At 36.2% G+C, this 19428-nt stretch overlaps 1 protein-coding gene across 1 annotated transcript in view; it reads right to left on the bottom strand.

The window, feature by feature from the left end:
* Positions 1 to 19428, bottom strand: part of Idua (alpha-L-iduronidase) — a 165373-nt gene that overhangs the window by 20622 nt on the left and 125323 nt on the right. Inside the window, 4 exon segments of the mRNA XM_076452166.1 lie at positions 7630 to 7791; positions 7794 to 7893; positions 8641 to 8719; positions 13054 to 13154. Coding sequence (XP_076308281.1) covers positions 7630 to 7791; positions 7794 to 7893; positions 8641 to 8719; positions 13054 to 13154 — 442 coding nt within the window.

The raw sequence follows: 19428 nt of genomic DNA, 5'->3' as shown, positions 1-19428 counted from the left end.
ACTCATTGTATTTTGTCTTGTGACCTCATGAGTATTTTGTGTGAGAATACAGAGGGTGCACTTTCACAAGGAAGTGTGTTGCACTCTTATTGCTGGAGAATTTTGCTGCATAATGCATCATCATGCAACAAAGCAATTTTACATGACTCGCCTAAAAAGAAACACACACAATCCAGGAGCAAAATTTGTGTTACATAGTGTAATGTATGTGATTTATCATAAATTGAATTATAAATGTAACACATTTGAGTGGGTATAATAGAAAGCTTGATAACTACATGAATGATACGGGCTGGTTGTGAGGGTTGGTTTGCTGTTTTGTGGTGCAAAGCAACTAGGTTATCTGTGCCAAATATCTGGTAAGAAGTTAAAATTATTAAAATTCATAAAAGCAAATTAGGGTAAAGCAAAATAAAGTTAAATTTTTGAATTACAAACATAAATAGTATTAAATCCAATTTTTATATCTAGTCTATAGCGGTAAGAGAAAAACTACAGTAATACAAGTTGCAAAGGATTTTCTGCAGCAAAATTGTAATTATCATAACTCACCAGGAAGACTAAGAGGTAAGTTCAAAAACCACCATTAGTCACCTGAAGTTGACCTTTCCAGTATTGGTTTCGAGTTATTTGAAATTACCACCATTTTCTAATTTCAAATCGAACTAGATGTACTTTGATTCTTAAAAGAGGTTCACATTTAAAAAGGTCTAATGTATAAATTAAAAAAAAACAACTTAAATGGCATTAAAAATATTAATGGCCTTTAAAAACTAAATACATTTCTAGGGTGAACAGTGTCACCACTGCCAATAACACTGTGTAATGTTATGGATAAACCTTGGTACAAAACATGTTTAAAATGGTGCCATTGTTGAGATTCATAATGACAGCAAGACAGTAAAATGTGGCTTATTGTGACCTGAGTGTTACACAGACAACATATTAGTGCATCAGCCCCACATAAAATAAACTGATGAGTTAAAAACTGTGACCAATGCATAATCTAGTCAAAACAACTTCCTCCTTCCGATCCTTATGAAATCAAGATGGCCAAAGTCCAATAGAGGGTTTTATTTGGAAAAGCTCATTTTCAAGTTTCTCACTCAAAATCGACTGCCAACTGGCATGGAGCTGAGCCTTGAATATAGGACCATAGTCCATGTATGGAACAGGCATAGTAGTGATAGTGCCAGATCAGACAGATTTAGCTGTGGTGTCAGTGAGCTAGTTGCCAAGAATACCAACGTGGCCTGGTATATAAAAAAACTGAATAGAAGTAGATGTTAAAGAGGAATGGACCAGTTGGTTTTCAGTATTGGTGAGAACTAACATGAAGTAATTCTAGGGCCAGTAGTGAACTAACCGAGTCAATATAAATAGTGCAATTTGAGTACTGCTTCGCTTCTATGTGATCCAGGGCAAGAGAAATGGCATACAGTTCAGCAGTGAACACAGAAGCTATAGAGGGGATTCTGCACACAACCACCAAACCACAACAAACCATGGCAGAGCCCACACAGTTACCTGATTTTGAACCATCTGTATAAAAAAAAAATGGAAGGATGGTTCAAAAGATGTTCAGCAAATAACAGACAGTATTTCCAATCGGGAGTGTCTGCTTTTCTCAGATGACTTAAAGATAGGTCACATTTGGGGACCATAAGAAGCCATGGTGGGATGAGCTGACCAGTGGATACAGCAATGTTATCCAAAGACAGACCCAATTCATCCAACTGTTCCAGGATATGAAGGCTAAATGGAGCAATGGCAGATCATCTGTTCTGAAAAGGATGACCCACCAAGGAAAGAAAACACAACCTCAGGTGGGATGCCTTGGTAAGGAATAAAGTTTCGAAGCATATAGTAAAGACAGTTGCAAATGGCAGAGGAGGAAAGAAGGTTCACGAGACTCTGTATAAGCTCTGAACTGGGGAAGTGCAAAAAGTCCCAGTGCAGAGCCGAAATCCCTGATGATGATGAACAGGGTCCAGCATCTTTAAGGCTGAGGTCCTGGAAGAGCCATAGACCAGTGATCCATAGTCTAGTTTTGATCGAGTAAGAGCATGATATATTTTTGGCATAGAACATCAATTTGCTCCCCAAGCAGTAGAAGATAGGACATGGAGGATGTTCAGTGCTCTTGTACATTTGACCCATGGATTTTGAAATGTGGTACAAAGGTCAGCTTACGGTCAAAGATAATTCCCAAGAACTTTGTCTCAGGACCACAGGTAACACAACTTCACTGATACGGAGTTCAAGATCACGGTTAATACCCCCTGTTGGCAGCAAAAGTGTATGCAAATGGTTTTAGAGAGAGAGAGAAGTTAAAACCATTTGCTGTGGTCCACTTCAGTAAACAATTGAGGGCAGTCTGTAACTGCCACTCAATATATTTCATGTTCGAAGACTGACATGAATTGTGAAATTTGTCAACATAGAACTCATTTGCAAGAGGAAGAGGGAGTTGTTCAGTGATGGCATTAATCTTTATACTGAAAAGTGTGATACCAAAACACAGCCATCAGGAACTCCAAGTTCCTGTAGAAAAGAATGGGAAAGTGTTGAACCCACAAGAACATGGAATCGCCTGTCCATTAAAAAATCTTTTATAAAAATGGGCAAATGGCCATGTTACCCATATAAATGGAGGTCTTGCAAAATGTCATACCTCCATGTTGTATCATAAGCTTTATCAATGTCAAAGAATCTTGATACAAGATGTTGTTGTTTGAGAAAGGCTTTTCTGATTGATGTTTCATGTCAAATCAGATGGTCCATGGAGAAGTGCTGTCGTCGGAACCCACACTGGGTGGACAAGATGAAGTTGTTTGATTCGAGGAACTAAACAAGACAAGCATTAACCATCCTCTCGAAGGTCTTACAGAGACAGCTCATCAAAGCAACTGGACAGTAATTTGAAGAAGTCATGGGATCCTTCCCAGGCTCAGAGAAAGGTAGGACAATAGCCTGGTGCCAGGCATCAGGAAAAACATTCTTCTGTCAGATCCAGTTAAAAACAATCAGAAAAATAGCAAGAGAAGCAGGAGATAGATGGCACAGCATTTCATAGTGTACATCATCAGGTCTGACCAATGTACTGCCAGACTTATGAAAGACCAGTTTGAGTTCCACCAGTGTAAAGGGACAATTATAGTCATAGACACAATCTGCTTGAAAGGAAAGGGGTGATCACTCTGCCTGAATCTTGATGGCTAAGAAGGTAAAGGATGAAGCAGAAGTGCTAGATACTTGGCAAAAGCTTTCACATAGCATATAGGCGATGCTATGGGTATCAGCTACTTCCTGGCCATCAAAGAGCAAGATCAAAAGAGGGACAGAATTATACTGCCAACTCACCTATCAAATCTTGTCCCATATGACTTTAAAACTGGTGGTAGAAGATATGGTGGTTGTGAACTTAATCCAAGATTCCTTCTGGCTTTGACATCATACCCAGCAAGCATGTGCCCAGGCCCACTGAAAAGCAATGATGTTCGAGTGTGTGGAATATCTACGGAAAGTATTCCAGGCTTGTTTTAGATCCTTCCAATGCATGTGGCAGGCAGGATTCCACTATAGGCGAGGATATCGTGGAAAACATGTTGAGGTTTTAAGAATACATTGAGCAGCTGCTTGTATAATACAGTCAGTTACTGCTGCCACAAAGTCATCTATTGATGGCAGGATCAAGTTCTGCAAGAGCAGTGAAAAAGGGCCAGTTTGGCTTGATCCAGCTTCCACCAGAGCACATGAATTTGGTGGCAGTCTCTCTTAAAATTATAGGAAAATGATCACTGCCTCGTGGGTTATTGTCAACCCTCCATGAAAAGTGGGAGAATAGTGAAGGTGAGCAAAGTGAGAGATCAACAGCAGTAAAGGACTGACTAGATGTATGAAAATAAGTGTAAGAACCACTATTTAAAATAGAAAGGTTGTGATCAGAGAGCATACACTCTACATAGCAACCCCTCCCATCAATATTGGCACTTCCCCAGAGGGAATGATGTACATTAAAGTCCCCCAGGATTAAAAATGGAGACAGTAACTGTTCAATGAAAGCATCATGGTCTGATTGATCACAGCTCTCTCCAGGTAACATGTGAAGAGAACAAACAGTGATGGTATGACCCAAAGAAATATGGGTGACTACTGCCTCCAAGGTGTGTCAAGTGGTAAAGACAGCATGGACACATGCTGATCAACCAACTGTGCCACCCCTTTATGCACTTGTCCATCACACAGCCTGTTATTTCTGTACAAAGAAAACTGTCGAAAGGCGACTGTATCGGCAGGTTTCAGATATATTTCCCATAAGGAAAGTCATACAGGATGGTAGGAAGCAATCAGTGCTTTGATTTCATCTAGATTAGAATGTAAACCTTGACAGTTCCATTGTGTCAAGGTGGCCATTTTTATTTATATGTAGGCAAATTGGGTGGAGAGCCCTTCTGTTTATGACCATGTCTTTTTTCTTTATTGCCTTTATTCAAGGGAGGTCTATTGACCTCCATGGACCCTGCCCTGGGTCCATTGGGCAGGTTTTTGTTGAAGGAAGAGGATTCCAGTGACTGAGGAAGTGAACAAATGATCATTTTGCATCTTGGGGTGGGAGAAGATGATGTACCTGAGGAAATGCCTGTACCTGGAACCAAAGGAAGTGGACCTTTGGGTTTGCTGGAATCTATGTTAGGGATAGAGATGGCTGTTGATGTTGATTCATCAACTTTTTTGACCATGGAGGTCAAAAGACTTTTCATTTGGTTTGAGAACAATTCTCTTGGAGGCAGAGAGAGATCCATCTGCACTCCCAATGTAGTAGCAGAACAAAGTGCAGCAGCACATGTCCGAGATGAAGTGATGAACAGCAATTTTCGAGCCTCAGGGTAAGCAGTGTTTTGAACTGTTTTCAAATGTTGCAATGTTGCACCTCTTTTTCCTTCAACCATTTAGGGCAAGAACGAAAGTAGAATGGGTGAGAGCTATTGCATTTGATGCAATAAAGGTCCATTTCACACTCATAGGCATCGTGGACTTTGCCACCTCAAGGAGCATGCATCAAGGAATGACAACATGGTGTTTTTGAGTGACTGAACTGCTGACACTGGAAACATCTGAGAGGGTTTGGAATGTATGACTGTACTCTGCAGTTAAGATAACCTGCCTTGATGGTGACAGGTGGACATAGTGATGTAAATGTTAGAATGAGAACACTGGTCGGCATCATAATTCCATCTTTACAAGTGGAGATATGCCTCACTGCAGAAACTCATTGAGTGGAGAAACCATTGAGAATCTCTGAATCGGGGATGTTCTTCAAATCCCTCTCAACAATAACTTTTCATGATGAATTCAAAGTTGCATGAGGTGTAACCTCAATGGGAATATCTCCACTCACCTTTGAATGCAAGAGGAGTTCACTGTGTTGAGATGTGGATATTTCCACCAATATGTCACCAGAGTGAAGCTTTTTTACTGACTTTGGAGAACCAGCAAGTCTCTCTAGTCCCTTCTGAATGAAAAAGGGAGATATCTGCTCTAAATGTTTGTCTGAAAAATAATATAGTATAAAAAAATGAGGTACAGATGTTACAGATGTTGAAGATTGCTGCTCAGAATCTTCAAGATGTGGTCGTTTACCTATGGACTGTTTTTCACTATTTTATTTAAGTTTTTATTTGGAGGATCCATAATAAAAAAAGATTTTTGCAGTGCCCACTGACCCCACCTACCGTGGAGCCCTATGAGGGGACACACTTCAATGCCAAGCAAGGACACTGAAGCAGCACTAGGGTTTTGTGACGACTATACCTAAACACCAGCATCAGATACAATGCCCACAACACCTGTTGAGACCATCCAACACTGGTACTTGGTTGACTCTAGCTCAAGTGGACCAGCTGATTGACCCTAGGGGGGGCACCACAAGACCATCCCCATCTACAGGAATTCAAGGCCAAAGTGGTGTGTTAGGGTTGGACCCTTAAATCATCAGGATCCTCTCCTCCCCTTCATGGACCACCACGCAAAGGAGTTAAACTGAAAGAACAGAACCTTCCCTGGGAGGTCCCCTTACCGCATACAGAAATCCACACCGAGGTTTTAATTTTTTTTTAATAGTTTTAATTTAGTTTAAAGAATATGATAACCCAAGCTAACCTGTGGGTACTTTGTTTTCTCTAAACATTATGTTATGTTAAAATGTAAAGGAATACTTAATTTAAGATTTCAACTAGTTTTGATGTTGCTACAAAATTAAAAAATAGTTAATTTTAGTTTCCAGTATGTCTTATAGTTGAAAATTGCTACAAAATGCTAAAACAATTTTAGATATCGCTATTTTTAAATAGTTGGTGTTGAGGTAATGGTTGTAAATGTTGTTAATAATTGGTGACTCACACTAAGTGTGTTGTAACTCTATTCTGACAATATGACGCGACGGGGATGCAAACCCGCGACCCTCAGATTACGAGTTGCATGCCTTAACACGCTTGGCCATGCCGGGCCTAACAAAGGAAGAAGTAACTCCAAACACTACAAGTCCAAATATGACAAACAGAATGATATTAAGGAAAAACATGATCATGTATGCTTTGTTGGAATTGAAGCACCCTAATACCCACCATGAATCACATAAACCTCCATATCCAGTGAGGGAAGAAACATTATGTAATAAACAAATGGCTCTTCTGTGAGATAGGTGTAACCACAGGAAAGAGGAGATGAGCACAATTCAGAATGTACCTGATCAGTTAATTTCTTAAAAGGAGAAAGATATCTGTGAAATTTCCTGAAAACTACACGAGTGAGAGGAATATCCAGGAAAGGTATGATCAAATCCTTGTCTTTCCATTTACTCAAACCTTAAGCAGGAATGAAAGAACAATCATCAGATGGCTCTGAATGTTTCATGAAGCTGGTTAACTCCTGATGTACTACATGGGTCAATACTTGGTGCTGTGACTCAGTGAATGTGTCAGTATAATACACTGCAGCAGTTGTAGTGGTGACAACTTGAAACTGCAAGTTCATAAATCTCATGAGGAAAAAAAGGAGAGCCAATAAATAAGTTAAATAGCAAATACTGAGGTAGAAATACCTGTGGATAAGTTAATCAAATTGTGAGCAAAAACATGTCTATTCAGAAAGATTCACAATCGAGAAGTGGTTAACAGCTGCAAGATTAGATGGGCACTAGTTACAGTGCCAAATTCCTACTGGTGGAGGGTTGCTACATAATCATTCACATGTTAGCACACAGATACCTCATGTTAATGTAAATGAGAGTAAATGTGAGTATAAATTGAGAAAGCTTTTTGTGAGAGGAGGTAAGTACAATTTTATTAGATAACACTCAGTTAAGTGTAGATACCTTGTATGTATGCATAAACCTACCATAAAACTAATCAACTGCTTTTGGACATCAAAGGTTTTCTTCATATATTAAACAAATAGCTATTTACATAAATTATGTATTAAAATTTGATAACACTTCATAATGATTATATGAATTTTCCTATATATAAATAAATCTAATACGACAATCAAGTGCTGTTCATGTTAAAAAATGTGGTTTAACTATATAGCACTTTAGGTAATAAAATTTACACTAAAACTTAAAAATACCTTGACGTGATAGCTTGTAATTCAACAGTGTTTCCCCTAACTTTCCCAGTATGCCAGTCACAGCATATACAGGTTTTTTGAAGAACTGAACATGTGGGGGTGCAGTGTTGTTCATTTGGAACCTAGCCAACAAAGTTCGTTGTTCGAATTGATGAGGAAAAAACTGAGAAAAGCATTGTCATTACTAAGGAGTTTATAATGGCACTTGGAACACAATGGCATTTTTTGATTTTCAACAAATGTTTGGATATGTTGTCCTATTACCTGAAAAAAAAAGATAATTAGAGCATGCAACTTCGCTCTGTGATTTAAGATTATTCTTTAATTAGTTAGTCTTCTCATTGAGGAATGATAAGTGACCAATTACTCTTTGAGGAATGATAAGTGACGAATTACATATTTTCTTTATAAAACATTATCCCAAATCATAAACAAATGGTATCAGTCTACGAAATTTCTTAAACTAATAATATAGTAGTTATAAAAACAACTAAATGTTGAAACTGTTTTTATTATTACATGGTTAATGTAATAATGTATCAAAGAGTTCATTGCAGTATTCAGGTCTAAAAAAGCTTGCTTGTTTGACAATTTCTATTAAACATTTATTAATGTTTATTTAATAAACATTCATTACATTAATTCTAACTTATTTTATATTAACAACTATAGTAAAAGGAAAACTTTTTTAATGCTCAATATTTCATGTTACAGATTTTACATTAAATACACTGAGACACAAAAATGTGTTGTGATTAAACATGCTATGAATGTGTTGAGAACAGCATGAAATTCTGTTTACAACATACTGTCTTACAGAAGTTAATGTTACCTTTATATTATTTTAAAAATATACTACTGAGTTTAGAAAACAGTTTTACTAAACAACATTACATATGAAACCACAATGTATTCAAGATGTGAATGTATAAAAAATAGAGTAGAACTTCTATTTTTGTGGTTTAGTTTGACTTTTCATTAGCATTACTGTTAATATTTTGAAGACATTACCTTTGCAACAAGAGCTCCATAAGTTGCATCTGCTCGCCACAGCAAAGGTTTAGACCATCCAACCAAAGGATCGGCTTCACTATAACATCAAAATGTACTTATTTATTCCAGTATACAATCTATCATACAAGTGATTTCAGGTACACAACATACTGCATTAGTGTATTACAACATATGACCTATCATGTTAGTGTATATTACTGTATTATAAGTACATGATCTACAATAGCAGCATATTCCAATATACAATCTACTTTATCAGTGGTTCCAAGTACACAATCCACTGTTTTAATATATTCCACTACACAACTTACTATATTAGTGTGTTTATGTACGCAATCAATCTTGAATATATTCCAGTACAAAATCAACTATATTAATATATTCCAATATAAAGTCAACTGCATTAATGTATTCCAATATGAGGTCAATTATATTAATATATTCCAGTATGGAAGTTAACATTTTCCTAAACTAAAAATGTATTTCCAGTAACAGTTACCTCTGACAACACTACAGCTATTCTTTGATGTTGCCTTTGCCTATCCAAGCACTGGTCTTGCATGTTCTAATCTTTTATATGCCATTTGAATGCCCTTGCCAATACCTAATTTTGCAAATCACTTCACCTCTGTCAATGTGCCCTCTATCCTTGAGCCAAATAAACACCTCACTTAGATAATTTTATCTCTTCATTGAGACTGATAGCATCCCATCATGAGTTCTTGTTGGGGTGAAAAGTAGGAGTCAGAAGATATATTGAAAACACATTTCCAATTGAGGAAGATGTTAACTTCCAAATATACTTGTTATCAAGTGATACTATGGCTAGAATCCTACAATGAGAAGGTGGAGGGGTTGGCATTATCCATACAGAAAGTACCTGCCCAGAAAAGAGTGACACACAGATGGAGGAACCACATTACATCTTGAACAGGTGTGTTCTTCACCTTAAACTTAGCTCATGTATCAAGGGTGGAAAGAAACCATAAACCAGCCCCAACCAGATAGCTGAGGTTCCACAAATTGGGGTTTGAATGAATGGGGTCTTGGTCCTATATCATATTGGTGGCTAGAGCATTTGGACTGCTGTGTGAGATATAAGTATGTATTTGATTGGATCCTAACCTTTAGCCACGGAGTGATGCATTATAAACCACCATAATAACAAAGAGAAACTAAACAAAACCAAAGTAGACAAACTCTCCTAACCCTGAAGAAGCCAGAAAGGCAATACTCCAGGCTTGGAATGATGGGATCATATGTGCCTTACTCAATCAAAAGAACAAAACTAACTCAGTCTGGAATTATTAACATTCATTGTCACTCCACAAACATATGGACAAAGAGCATTCCACTTGCTCCCAGAATTATGGAGAGGGTGCAGAACACTGTGCTCAACGAGGATGAGACTATTTTGCATTTGGAATTTTGATGAAACAGTGAACTTCCCTTCCATCAACAATATACTAAACTGGCATTGATTAAAAAAAAATGGCTATGTACATCCCTACTGGATAGCACAGCCACTCCTACTGACATCTGGGAAAAACATCCAGGGACCTGGACAGGAGGGTCCCCAAATTCTTGAGTGGGAGAATACATTAACAAAAAGCCTTATTCCACCACCTCAGTGACTAGAAATTAGGTGTGGTGGTGACTTCTTAGTTCCACTAGTAGAATCTGAGGAAGGTATTGTACATTGGAGAGTACTGAGGAACAGTGTTCTGGAAACAGTACAATAGGTAAACCAAGTTCCTTAAAGTTTTAGAAACAAACCAATCAGAATTGATTAAATCTGATGATTGAGAAGAACAGACAGATATCCCTTCAGCTTTACTCATGAAGGACAGACAGATATCCCTTCAGCTTTACTCATGAAAGACAGACAGATATCCCTTCAGCTTTACTCATGAAGGGCAGACAGATATCCCTTCAGCTTTACTCATGAAGGACAGACAGATATCCCTTCAGCTTTACTCATGAAGGACAGACAGATATCCCTTCAGCTTTACTCATGAAGGACAGACAGATATCCCTTCAGCTTTACTCATGAAAGACAGACAGATATCCCTTCAGCTTTACTCATGAAGGACAGGCAGATATCCCTTCGGCTTTACTCATGAAGGACAGACAGATATCCCTTCAGCTTTACTCATGAAGGACAGACAGATATCCCTTCAGCTTTACTCATGAAGGACAGACAGATATCCCTTCAGCTTTACTCATGAAGGACAGACAGATATCCCTTCAGCTTTACTCATGAAAGTCCACAATTGTATTATAATATCATATGGTAAGTTCCTGGATGGTTGGTCTTACGGAAACATCTCATTTATACAGTGCCTGTTGCAACTATTAGTAATAATCGGATTGGTTGCTAGTGCAAAGTTGGATTGATAAAAGCACACCTGTCTCAGCACTTGCAACAGATGGAATCCAGTGAAAATGATATTTAACAGATCCTGGAAAATAAAGAGAAACAAGATGATGAAAAAAGTATATCCTCCTCCTTAAAATCTAGCAGATGTTGTTAAGATGACCATGAGGAGTTAGTGGAAAACCCTAGAAGAAAAATGACAAATCATGTGAAGAATATGAGAGAAAAGCATTGGGAGAAGTCCAAATATTGGTCAAAAATATGCTCCAGTGAATAAATTAACTGGGCAGCGAAAGACAAGTTTGTTGAATCTGATGATATGTAACTCAGAATATTCCTCACTTGTAAAGTCCAAAATATATAATCTGGCCTAACTGAAATTCCATCTCTAAGAAATTGTGGAAAATCTCAGGAAGCTAAAGGATACCAAAGAACACAGAGTCAAATATATCACCACAAAAGGAGGTTGAATGAGCCACATTAAACCTCCTGGTCTAACAGAACAAAACAAATGATCAGCATACAACTGGTAAAAGAATTGTAGAGCATGCTAGCAACAAACAACAACACTATCCATTAAAGGAAAGGTAATACATGGTATATGAAGCTCAAATGGTTGTTGAGACAGGGTGGGTAATGCCACCCAAATATTCTGTCAATCAAGTGAATTCATAGGAACATTTTTAAAGAATAAATGTTTTATGACAAATGTCTACACACACAAGTTCAAATATTTGAGATTTTCTTCACTATATGAAAGCTCATATTATAAAACATTAGCTTCAGCATTTACACAAATGTTAAATGTCTGTTATTATAGCATGTCAGATGTTAAAATGTTTGGATATTTATTCAGTGCACACCTAAAAAAGGTTAATGTTATGAATAGTAACAAAACACTTTTAACAGCTAACAATGGTTAACGTTATGAGTAGTAACAAAACACTTTTAACAGCTAACAATGGTTAACGTTATGAGTAGTAACAAAACACTTTTAACAGCAAACAATGGTTAACGTTATGAATAGTAACAAAACACTTTTAACAGCTAACAATGGTTAACGTTATGAATAGTAACAAAACACTTTTAACAGCTAACAATGGTTAACGTTATGAATAGTAACAAAACACTTTTAACAGCTAACAATGGTTAACGTTATGAATAGTAACAAAACACTTTTAACAGCTAACAATGGTTAACGTTATGAGTTAACAAAACACTTTTAACAGCTAACAATGGTTAACGTTATGAGTAGTAACAAAACACTTTTAACAGCTAACAATGGTTAACGTTATGAATAGTAACAAAACACTTTTAACAGCTAACAATGGTTAACGTTATGAGTTAACAAAACACTTTTAACAGCTAACAATGGTTAACGTTATGAGTAGTAACAAAACACTTTTAACAGCTAACAATGGTTAACGTTATGAGTTAACAAAACACTTTTAACAGCTAACAATGGTTAACGTTATGAGTAGTAACAAAACACGTTTAACAGCTAACAATGGTTAACGTTATGAGTAGTAACAAAACACTTTTAACAGCTAACAATGGTTAACGTTATGAGTAGTAACAAAACACTTTTAACAGCTAACAATGGTTAACACTATTTAACAGCTTTAACAGCAAACAATGGTTAACGTTATGAGTAGTAACAAAACACTTTTAACAGCTAACAATGGTTAACGTTATGAGTTAACAAAACACTTTTAACAGCTAACAATGGTTAACGTTATGAGTAGTAACAAAACACTTTTAACAGCTAACAATGGTTAACGTTATGAGTAGTAACAAAACACTTTTAACAGCTAACAATGGTTAACGTTATGAGTAGTAACAAAACACTTTTAACAGCTAACAATGGTTAACGTTATGAGTTAACAAAACACTTTTAACAGCTAACAATGGTTAACGTTATGAGTAGTAACAAAACACTTTTAACAGCTAAAAACTAAATAAACCTTAAAATGATTCAGGTATTACAGAATAATCCTATTATTAATAATAATAATAATTATTATTATGCTTACTCATTGACAACAGGCACAGATGCTAAACTAGGAAAAGTTTGTTGAATCAAATGGATAGTTTCTAATTCTTTCTCAAGGATGTTTAAAGCTATTCCATCACCCTAGAAGAAAAAAAAATAACCTTAAGTAGAGAATGCTTAGGACAAGTCATGACTGTATGAATTAGTATACCAAATTAATATATGTAATAAACTAATTCTCTGCTAATAGTTATGGATTGTAATTATTACTTCTATTTCTTAGCCCAGTAAGTACTTTGTTTATCTTTTGTTTAAAATAATATGCAGCAATAATCATTTAGAAATAATTTATTGGTGTTCTAATAGTCTATGCATTACAAAAAGTATGATGTTTTTTGTTTGTCTGGTTTTTTAAACAGTTGTATAATTAGAGTTGCTAATAATTTCCTGTAAATGTTTCTATAAACATAAATGTTTACAAGGTAGTTAAAAATAGAAACAGAAAACACACAAAAAGTAAAGAAACAAGTTGAATTAAATAGCAGAGATTATATTTTCAAGTCTACAACTAAGAACTCTTGAAAAAAAAGAGTAAACAAACCAGGCTGGAAATAATATGTAGATTATTTCCACAAGATATAAAACAGATTGTAAAAAATGTGTACATCAGGCTGGAAGTAACATGTACAATATTTTGTCAAGTTACAAATTCCTATTTTTAATACATTAAAATATTTCCAGCTTAGTTTGTTTACTTTTTTTTAGTCTCTAATTGTAGGCTTTAAACTATAATATCTACTTTTTGATCAAATTTCTTTTATTTGATGAGTCTTATTTCCATTTTAAAATTACCAATTATTAATTATTTTTTATGTTTTTAGTTCATTTATGGAGAATAAATTTCAACTTACATACATGTATGTATATATTCAGTTGAATGACACATATTTTTCAACTGTTTTTTACCACACTGTTTTCTTTCCCTCCCAACCATTATTCACTGAGCCAGGTGGCTTTAAGTTTGAGGTTTAAAGTAAACCTGTAGTTAACAAGCATCAAGTACTAAGGCAGCCACCTACAACAACATTCATATATTATGTATTTATGCCCTGGTAAATCAGCTTTGAGTGAAACAATGATCAAATTTTTAAACAGATCAAGAACATCTGTAGCATTTCTTACAGTATATCTAAGTTTTGGTGCAAAATATCTATCTGACTTAGCTGTATTCTTGTAAAAGAAAAGTATGAATAATGATAAAATATTCATTTATAAGTTCAGCAACGTATGACAATCAGTAGAATAAACTGTCACTCACAACAGTAAAGAAAGCTTCTATGGGAATCACCTACTGTCTGAAAACTCATTGAAATAGTAGCAGTAAACTACATAAAGATACACTGTTGGCCAAAATCTTAAGGTCAATGAACATAAAGAAAAAATATGCATTTTGCATTGTTAGACTCAACCATTTATTTGAGTAGAGCTTCGAAAGATGAAAATAAGGGGAAAAAAATATAAAACATTTTAGCATTTAATAAGGAAAATATGAACACTATGAAATTAGCCTAAATACTAGCTGGTCAAATATTTAAGACCATACCAAAAAGAAGTCCTAAACAGGGTAGGAAATGCCCAACAAGAGGTCTCAGTAGTGAGTTGCATAGCCATCATTGAAAATAACTTCAAACATTTGCTTTGGCATGGTCGATATAAGCATTTGCAGAAGGTTGGTTGGAATGTTATTCCAAGTGGTGAAGATGGCTTCACGAAGATCATGCACTGTTAATGTCCATTTCTACAGACTTCCCTTGCCATCCACCCCCAAACATTTTCAATGGGATTCAGTTCGGGCAAACATGCTGGATGGTCCAAAAGAATCACGTTATTTGCCATGAAAAAATCCTTTGTCCTGCGGGCATTGTGGATTGCAGCGTTGTCCTGCTGAAATATCCAGTTATTTCCACACAAGCGAGGACCTTTAGTCAATAAGGATGGTCTCTCCAACATAACAATGTAGCCAGCTGCTGTTTGATGCCCACGTTTAACCTGAAGCTCCATTGTTCCATGGAAGGAGAAAGCACCCCAGATTATGATGGAACCTTCTCCACTGTGTCATGTAAAAAATGTCTCCGGTAGGATATCCCTATCGTGCCAGTAACATTGGAAGCTACCTGGACCATCCAGGTTAAATTATTTCTCATCAGAGAACAAAACCTTCGTCCACTTTTCTACGTCCCATGTTTGGTGCTTGTCAGCAAAGTTTAACCAAGCTGTTTCGTGGTGTGGCCTTTGAAGACGTTTACGGTTTTTAAAGCCTTTCTCTTATAGATGCTGTCTTATTGTTCTTGAGCTGCATTCTGCATCCATAAGGGCCTTAATCTATTTCGACAAATGACTGGTGTCTTGCCAGACAACCTGTCGAATCCTCCTGCTCAATGTTGGCGAAAGTGTATTGGGCTGACCATTTGAAATTCTCGTTCCGTACCCCTCAGGGTGTTTTAAAAAATTTATAACAGCAGTTTTGCTATGCCCAATCTCACCAGCCACAGCACATTGAGAGAGATCTTGCTTTTGCAGCTCGACAATTCTGCCATGTTTAAACTATGTCAACTTTTAGCCTTTACCATGCTTTTACCCAATGTAACACAGGAGATGTCAGTGGGGGATGCTGACAACACAAATGACAAATTTCGTTATGTATGTACCGATTAATGCTTTGTTTCAGTATGGCCTTAAACTTTTGACCAGCTAGTATTTAGGCGAATTTCATAGTGTTCACAATTTCCCTAGTAAATGTAAAAAAACGTTTTTTATTATTATTTTCCCTTTTCTTATTTTCATCTTTAGAAGCTCTAATCAAATAAGTGGTTGAGTTTAACAATGCAAAATGCGTATTTTTTCTTTATATTCATTGGACTTAAGATTTTGGCCAGCAGTGTAAAGTACGATAGTAAACACAATAAACAATGAAGAACAGTGAACATGAGAAATGATAAATAATCAATATAGTAGTTTATAATTAATGTGCTATAAGTTGCACAAATTATTTCCTGATTAATGCACATTAGTAAAACACCATGTTCTTAAAGGCAACGACACTTAAATTAATTTTAAAAGTACTCTAAAACATAATCAACTTGAACTCATTATTACTGTCCAGATTTCAATAAAATATTTGTTGAAGTTTTTTTCTGTAAAAGCTTGTAAAACTATAATCAGCAATGATAAAGTTGGAAACTGTTCTAAATATACACATTGTTTACTGTCGTAAAATGAATCATTTCCGACTAGTATAATGGTGTTTAAATAGCTTCTACATTTCTGCAATGCTTGAATGACTTTGAAAAGCTTATGTTGGCAACAAAGAAGAACTTATAAAAATTTCAAGAGTGGATATCTTGACTTTCAAGAATCCACTTAAAACAGCTCTACAACCTTTCAAGAGTTTGTTTGGTAGCTGTGCACATACTTTGGCACAGTATACCTGTTTTTTGTGCAGGCTTCAATGCTTGAATGGTTTTGAAGAGAAAGTTTGCTGGTAATAATGGAAAAACAGATAAAATCTTCCTTTCTCTTTCAAGATTTATCATAAAAATAGTTGTATGACCTGTGCAATAATTCATTTAGTAGGTTTGCTCAGTATTGAATAAAATATTCATAGCTGCTGTTCGCTCTTCTATGTAAAATATTTTCTCAACCCAAACGAGCCGTTTTTGCATATAAAATTCATAGCTGCTGTTTTATAGGCTTTTGAACGAATAATAATATGAATAAATATAATAATATAAAAAACAAATGGAATTTTCAATTTAGTCTGACAAACTGGGATTCAACTTTTTTGCTGTCATCAAAATTTTAGCTCCTTAGTCATTGAGATAACAGGTCTTGTTTCATAAGTCTGCTTTTTAAAATGTTTTTTGGCTGCATGTTTTATTAGACTTTTTATGAAATTCCTGTGCAAACCCTATTATAAACTATGATAATCCTAGGTATGTTGTAAAACATTCTTTATCTTGTGCATCAAGAAACACTTGTAAAACCAATACAAATGATTCATTATATGTTAAGTGAAACAATAGAATAGATAGCTTGTTGAAAAGAATGTCCAAATCAACAACTAAGACTGTTTGGTAACCTTGTGGAAATTGAATGAGGAAACTGTAATATCTTAGATTTATTATTGATTGTAAAAATTATTTAATCAAAAACTGTAAGGAAGTTTTATTATATAAATTACTGAAATGGTATCAAACTATAATAATTAATCAATTATCCACCAAGAATATCTCATAACCTAATCTATAATATTTTAAAAACTATTAAATATTCAAATCTGTATTTAACTACATAGGATGGTAGTTCATTATCATTAATTTTGATTTAGGTTTATGAAACTTTAACAAATCATAAAATCATACAATATTTCTTCTTCAATCACAGAGAAAACAAGAGACTGAAATGAGTGAATCAGTATGTTTCTACACTTGCTTAATGAACATAACTGAGGTTACCAACCTTAATGATAACTTATACACAAAATGGGTCATTATATCAGGTGAAAGTACCTTCGAGTTCAGGTAATTTTGAGCTACTGATCAGAGGGAAGCTATCCAGCCAGCAGCACCAACTGCTGCAATTCGGTTCACTGTAGCTGTTTTGTAAAGACATATAAATCACTTAAACTCTAAGACTGACCACCAAACATCATGTACACTAAGTTCACTTGATTAATAAATCACTTTACTTAATTCAGTGATGCTACATGATTTAAATAAAAAGAAAGAGAGGAAACTAGCTGTTTGAAGAGTACCTCATAATATGCAGACAGTGCTACAACTACTTACCACCATACTGTACTGTACACTGTCAGTAAGGAACTCTCTAAGGTCCACAATCTTTAGGAACAGGTCAGTGACAAGGAGGAGGGGAAACTAGCTGTTTGAAGGGTAACTCACAATATGCAGACAGTGATACAACTACTTACCACCATACTGTACTGTACACTGTCAGTAAGGAACTCTCTAAGGTCCACAATCTTTAGGAACAGGTCAGTGACAAGGAGGAGGGGAAACTAGCTGTTTGAAGGGTAACTCACAATATGCAGACAGTGATACAACTACTTACCACCATACTGTACTGTACACTGTCAGTAAGGAACTCCCTAAGGTCCACAATCTTTAGGAACAGGTCAGTGACAAAGAGGAGGGGAAACTAGCTGTTTGAAGGGTAACTCACAATATGCAGACAGTGATACAACTACTTACCACCATACTGTACTGTACACTGTCAGTAAGGAACTCTAAGGTCCACAATCTTTAGGAACAGGTCAGTGACAAAGAGGAGGGGAAACTAGCTGTTTGAAGGGTAACTCACAATATGCAGACAGTGCTACAACTACTTACCACCATACTGTACTGTACACTGTCAGTAAGGAACTCTCTAAGGTCCACAATCTTTAGGAACAGGTCAGTGACAAGGAGGAGGGGAAACTAGCTGTTTGAAGGGTAACTCACAATATGCAGACAGTGATACAACTACTTACCACCATACTGTACTGTACACTGTCAGTAAGGAACTCCCTAAGGTCCACAATCTTTAGGAACAGGTCAGTGACAAGAGAGGAGGGAAACTAGCTGTTTGAAGGGTAACTCACAATATGCAGACAGTGATACAACTACTTACCACCATACTGTACTGTACACTGTCAGTAAGGAACTCTCTAAGGTCCACAATCTTTAGGAACAGGTCAGTGACAAAGAGGAGGGGAAACTAGCTGTTTGAAGGGTAACTCACAATATGCAGACAGTGCTACAACTACTTACCACCATACTGTACTGTACACTGTCAGTAAGGAACTCTCTAAGGTCCACAATCTTTAGGAACAGGTCAGTGACAAGGAGGAGGGGAAACTAGCTGTTTGAAGGGTAACTCACAATATGCAGACAGTGATACAACTACTTACCACCATACTTTACTGTACACTGTCAGTAAGGAACTCTCTAAGGTCCACAATCTCAGTGGTTAGGAACAGGTTTGTGGCAAGGGTCAACTATACTCTATTTGAAGAAGGGGACACCAAAAGAAGTGACCAGATCCCCATCATACACCTGCTAGAAGGATATTTGTGGGAGGTTGTGCAATGGAAAGTATGAGCCAAAGATGTGTGCAGTCACTTCACCGGGGCTAGCTTTTTCCATAATAGCTCATAATATCGTATAGTCTTGATTGGACAACTGAGATATCTGAATACCACAAGAATACTTATAATAGTCCTGTGGAACACCTCATCTCAATAGTGCACACTGGCAGAGATAGGGTGGATGATTTGAGCAATTTCTGTTACCCCTTGCCTGATGTAGATCTGGGGCAGTATGTACATCTTGGAAGCACCATCAGTCTGGATCCCAAAAAA

This window comes from Tachypleus tridentatus, chromosome 8 (assembly GCF_004210375.1).
Source record: "Tachypleus tridentatus isolate NWPU-2018 chromosome 8, ASM421037v1, whole genome shotgun sequence".
NCBI lineage: Eukaryota > Metazoa > Arthropoda > Merostomata > Xiphosura > Limulidae > Tachypleus > Tachypleus tridentatus.
This window is presented reverse-complemented; position numbering and strand designations above follow the sequence as displayed.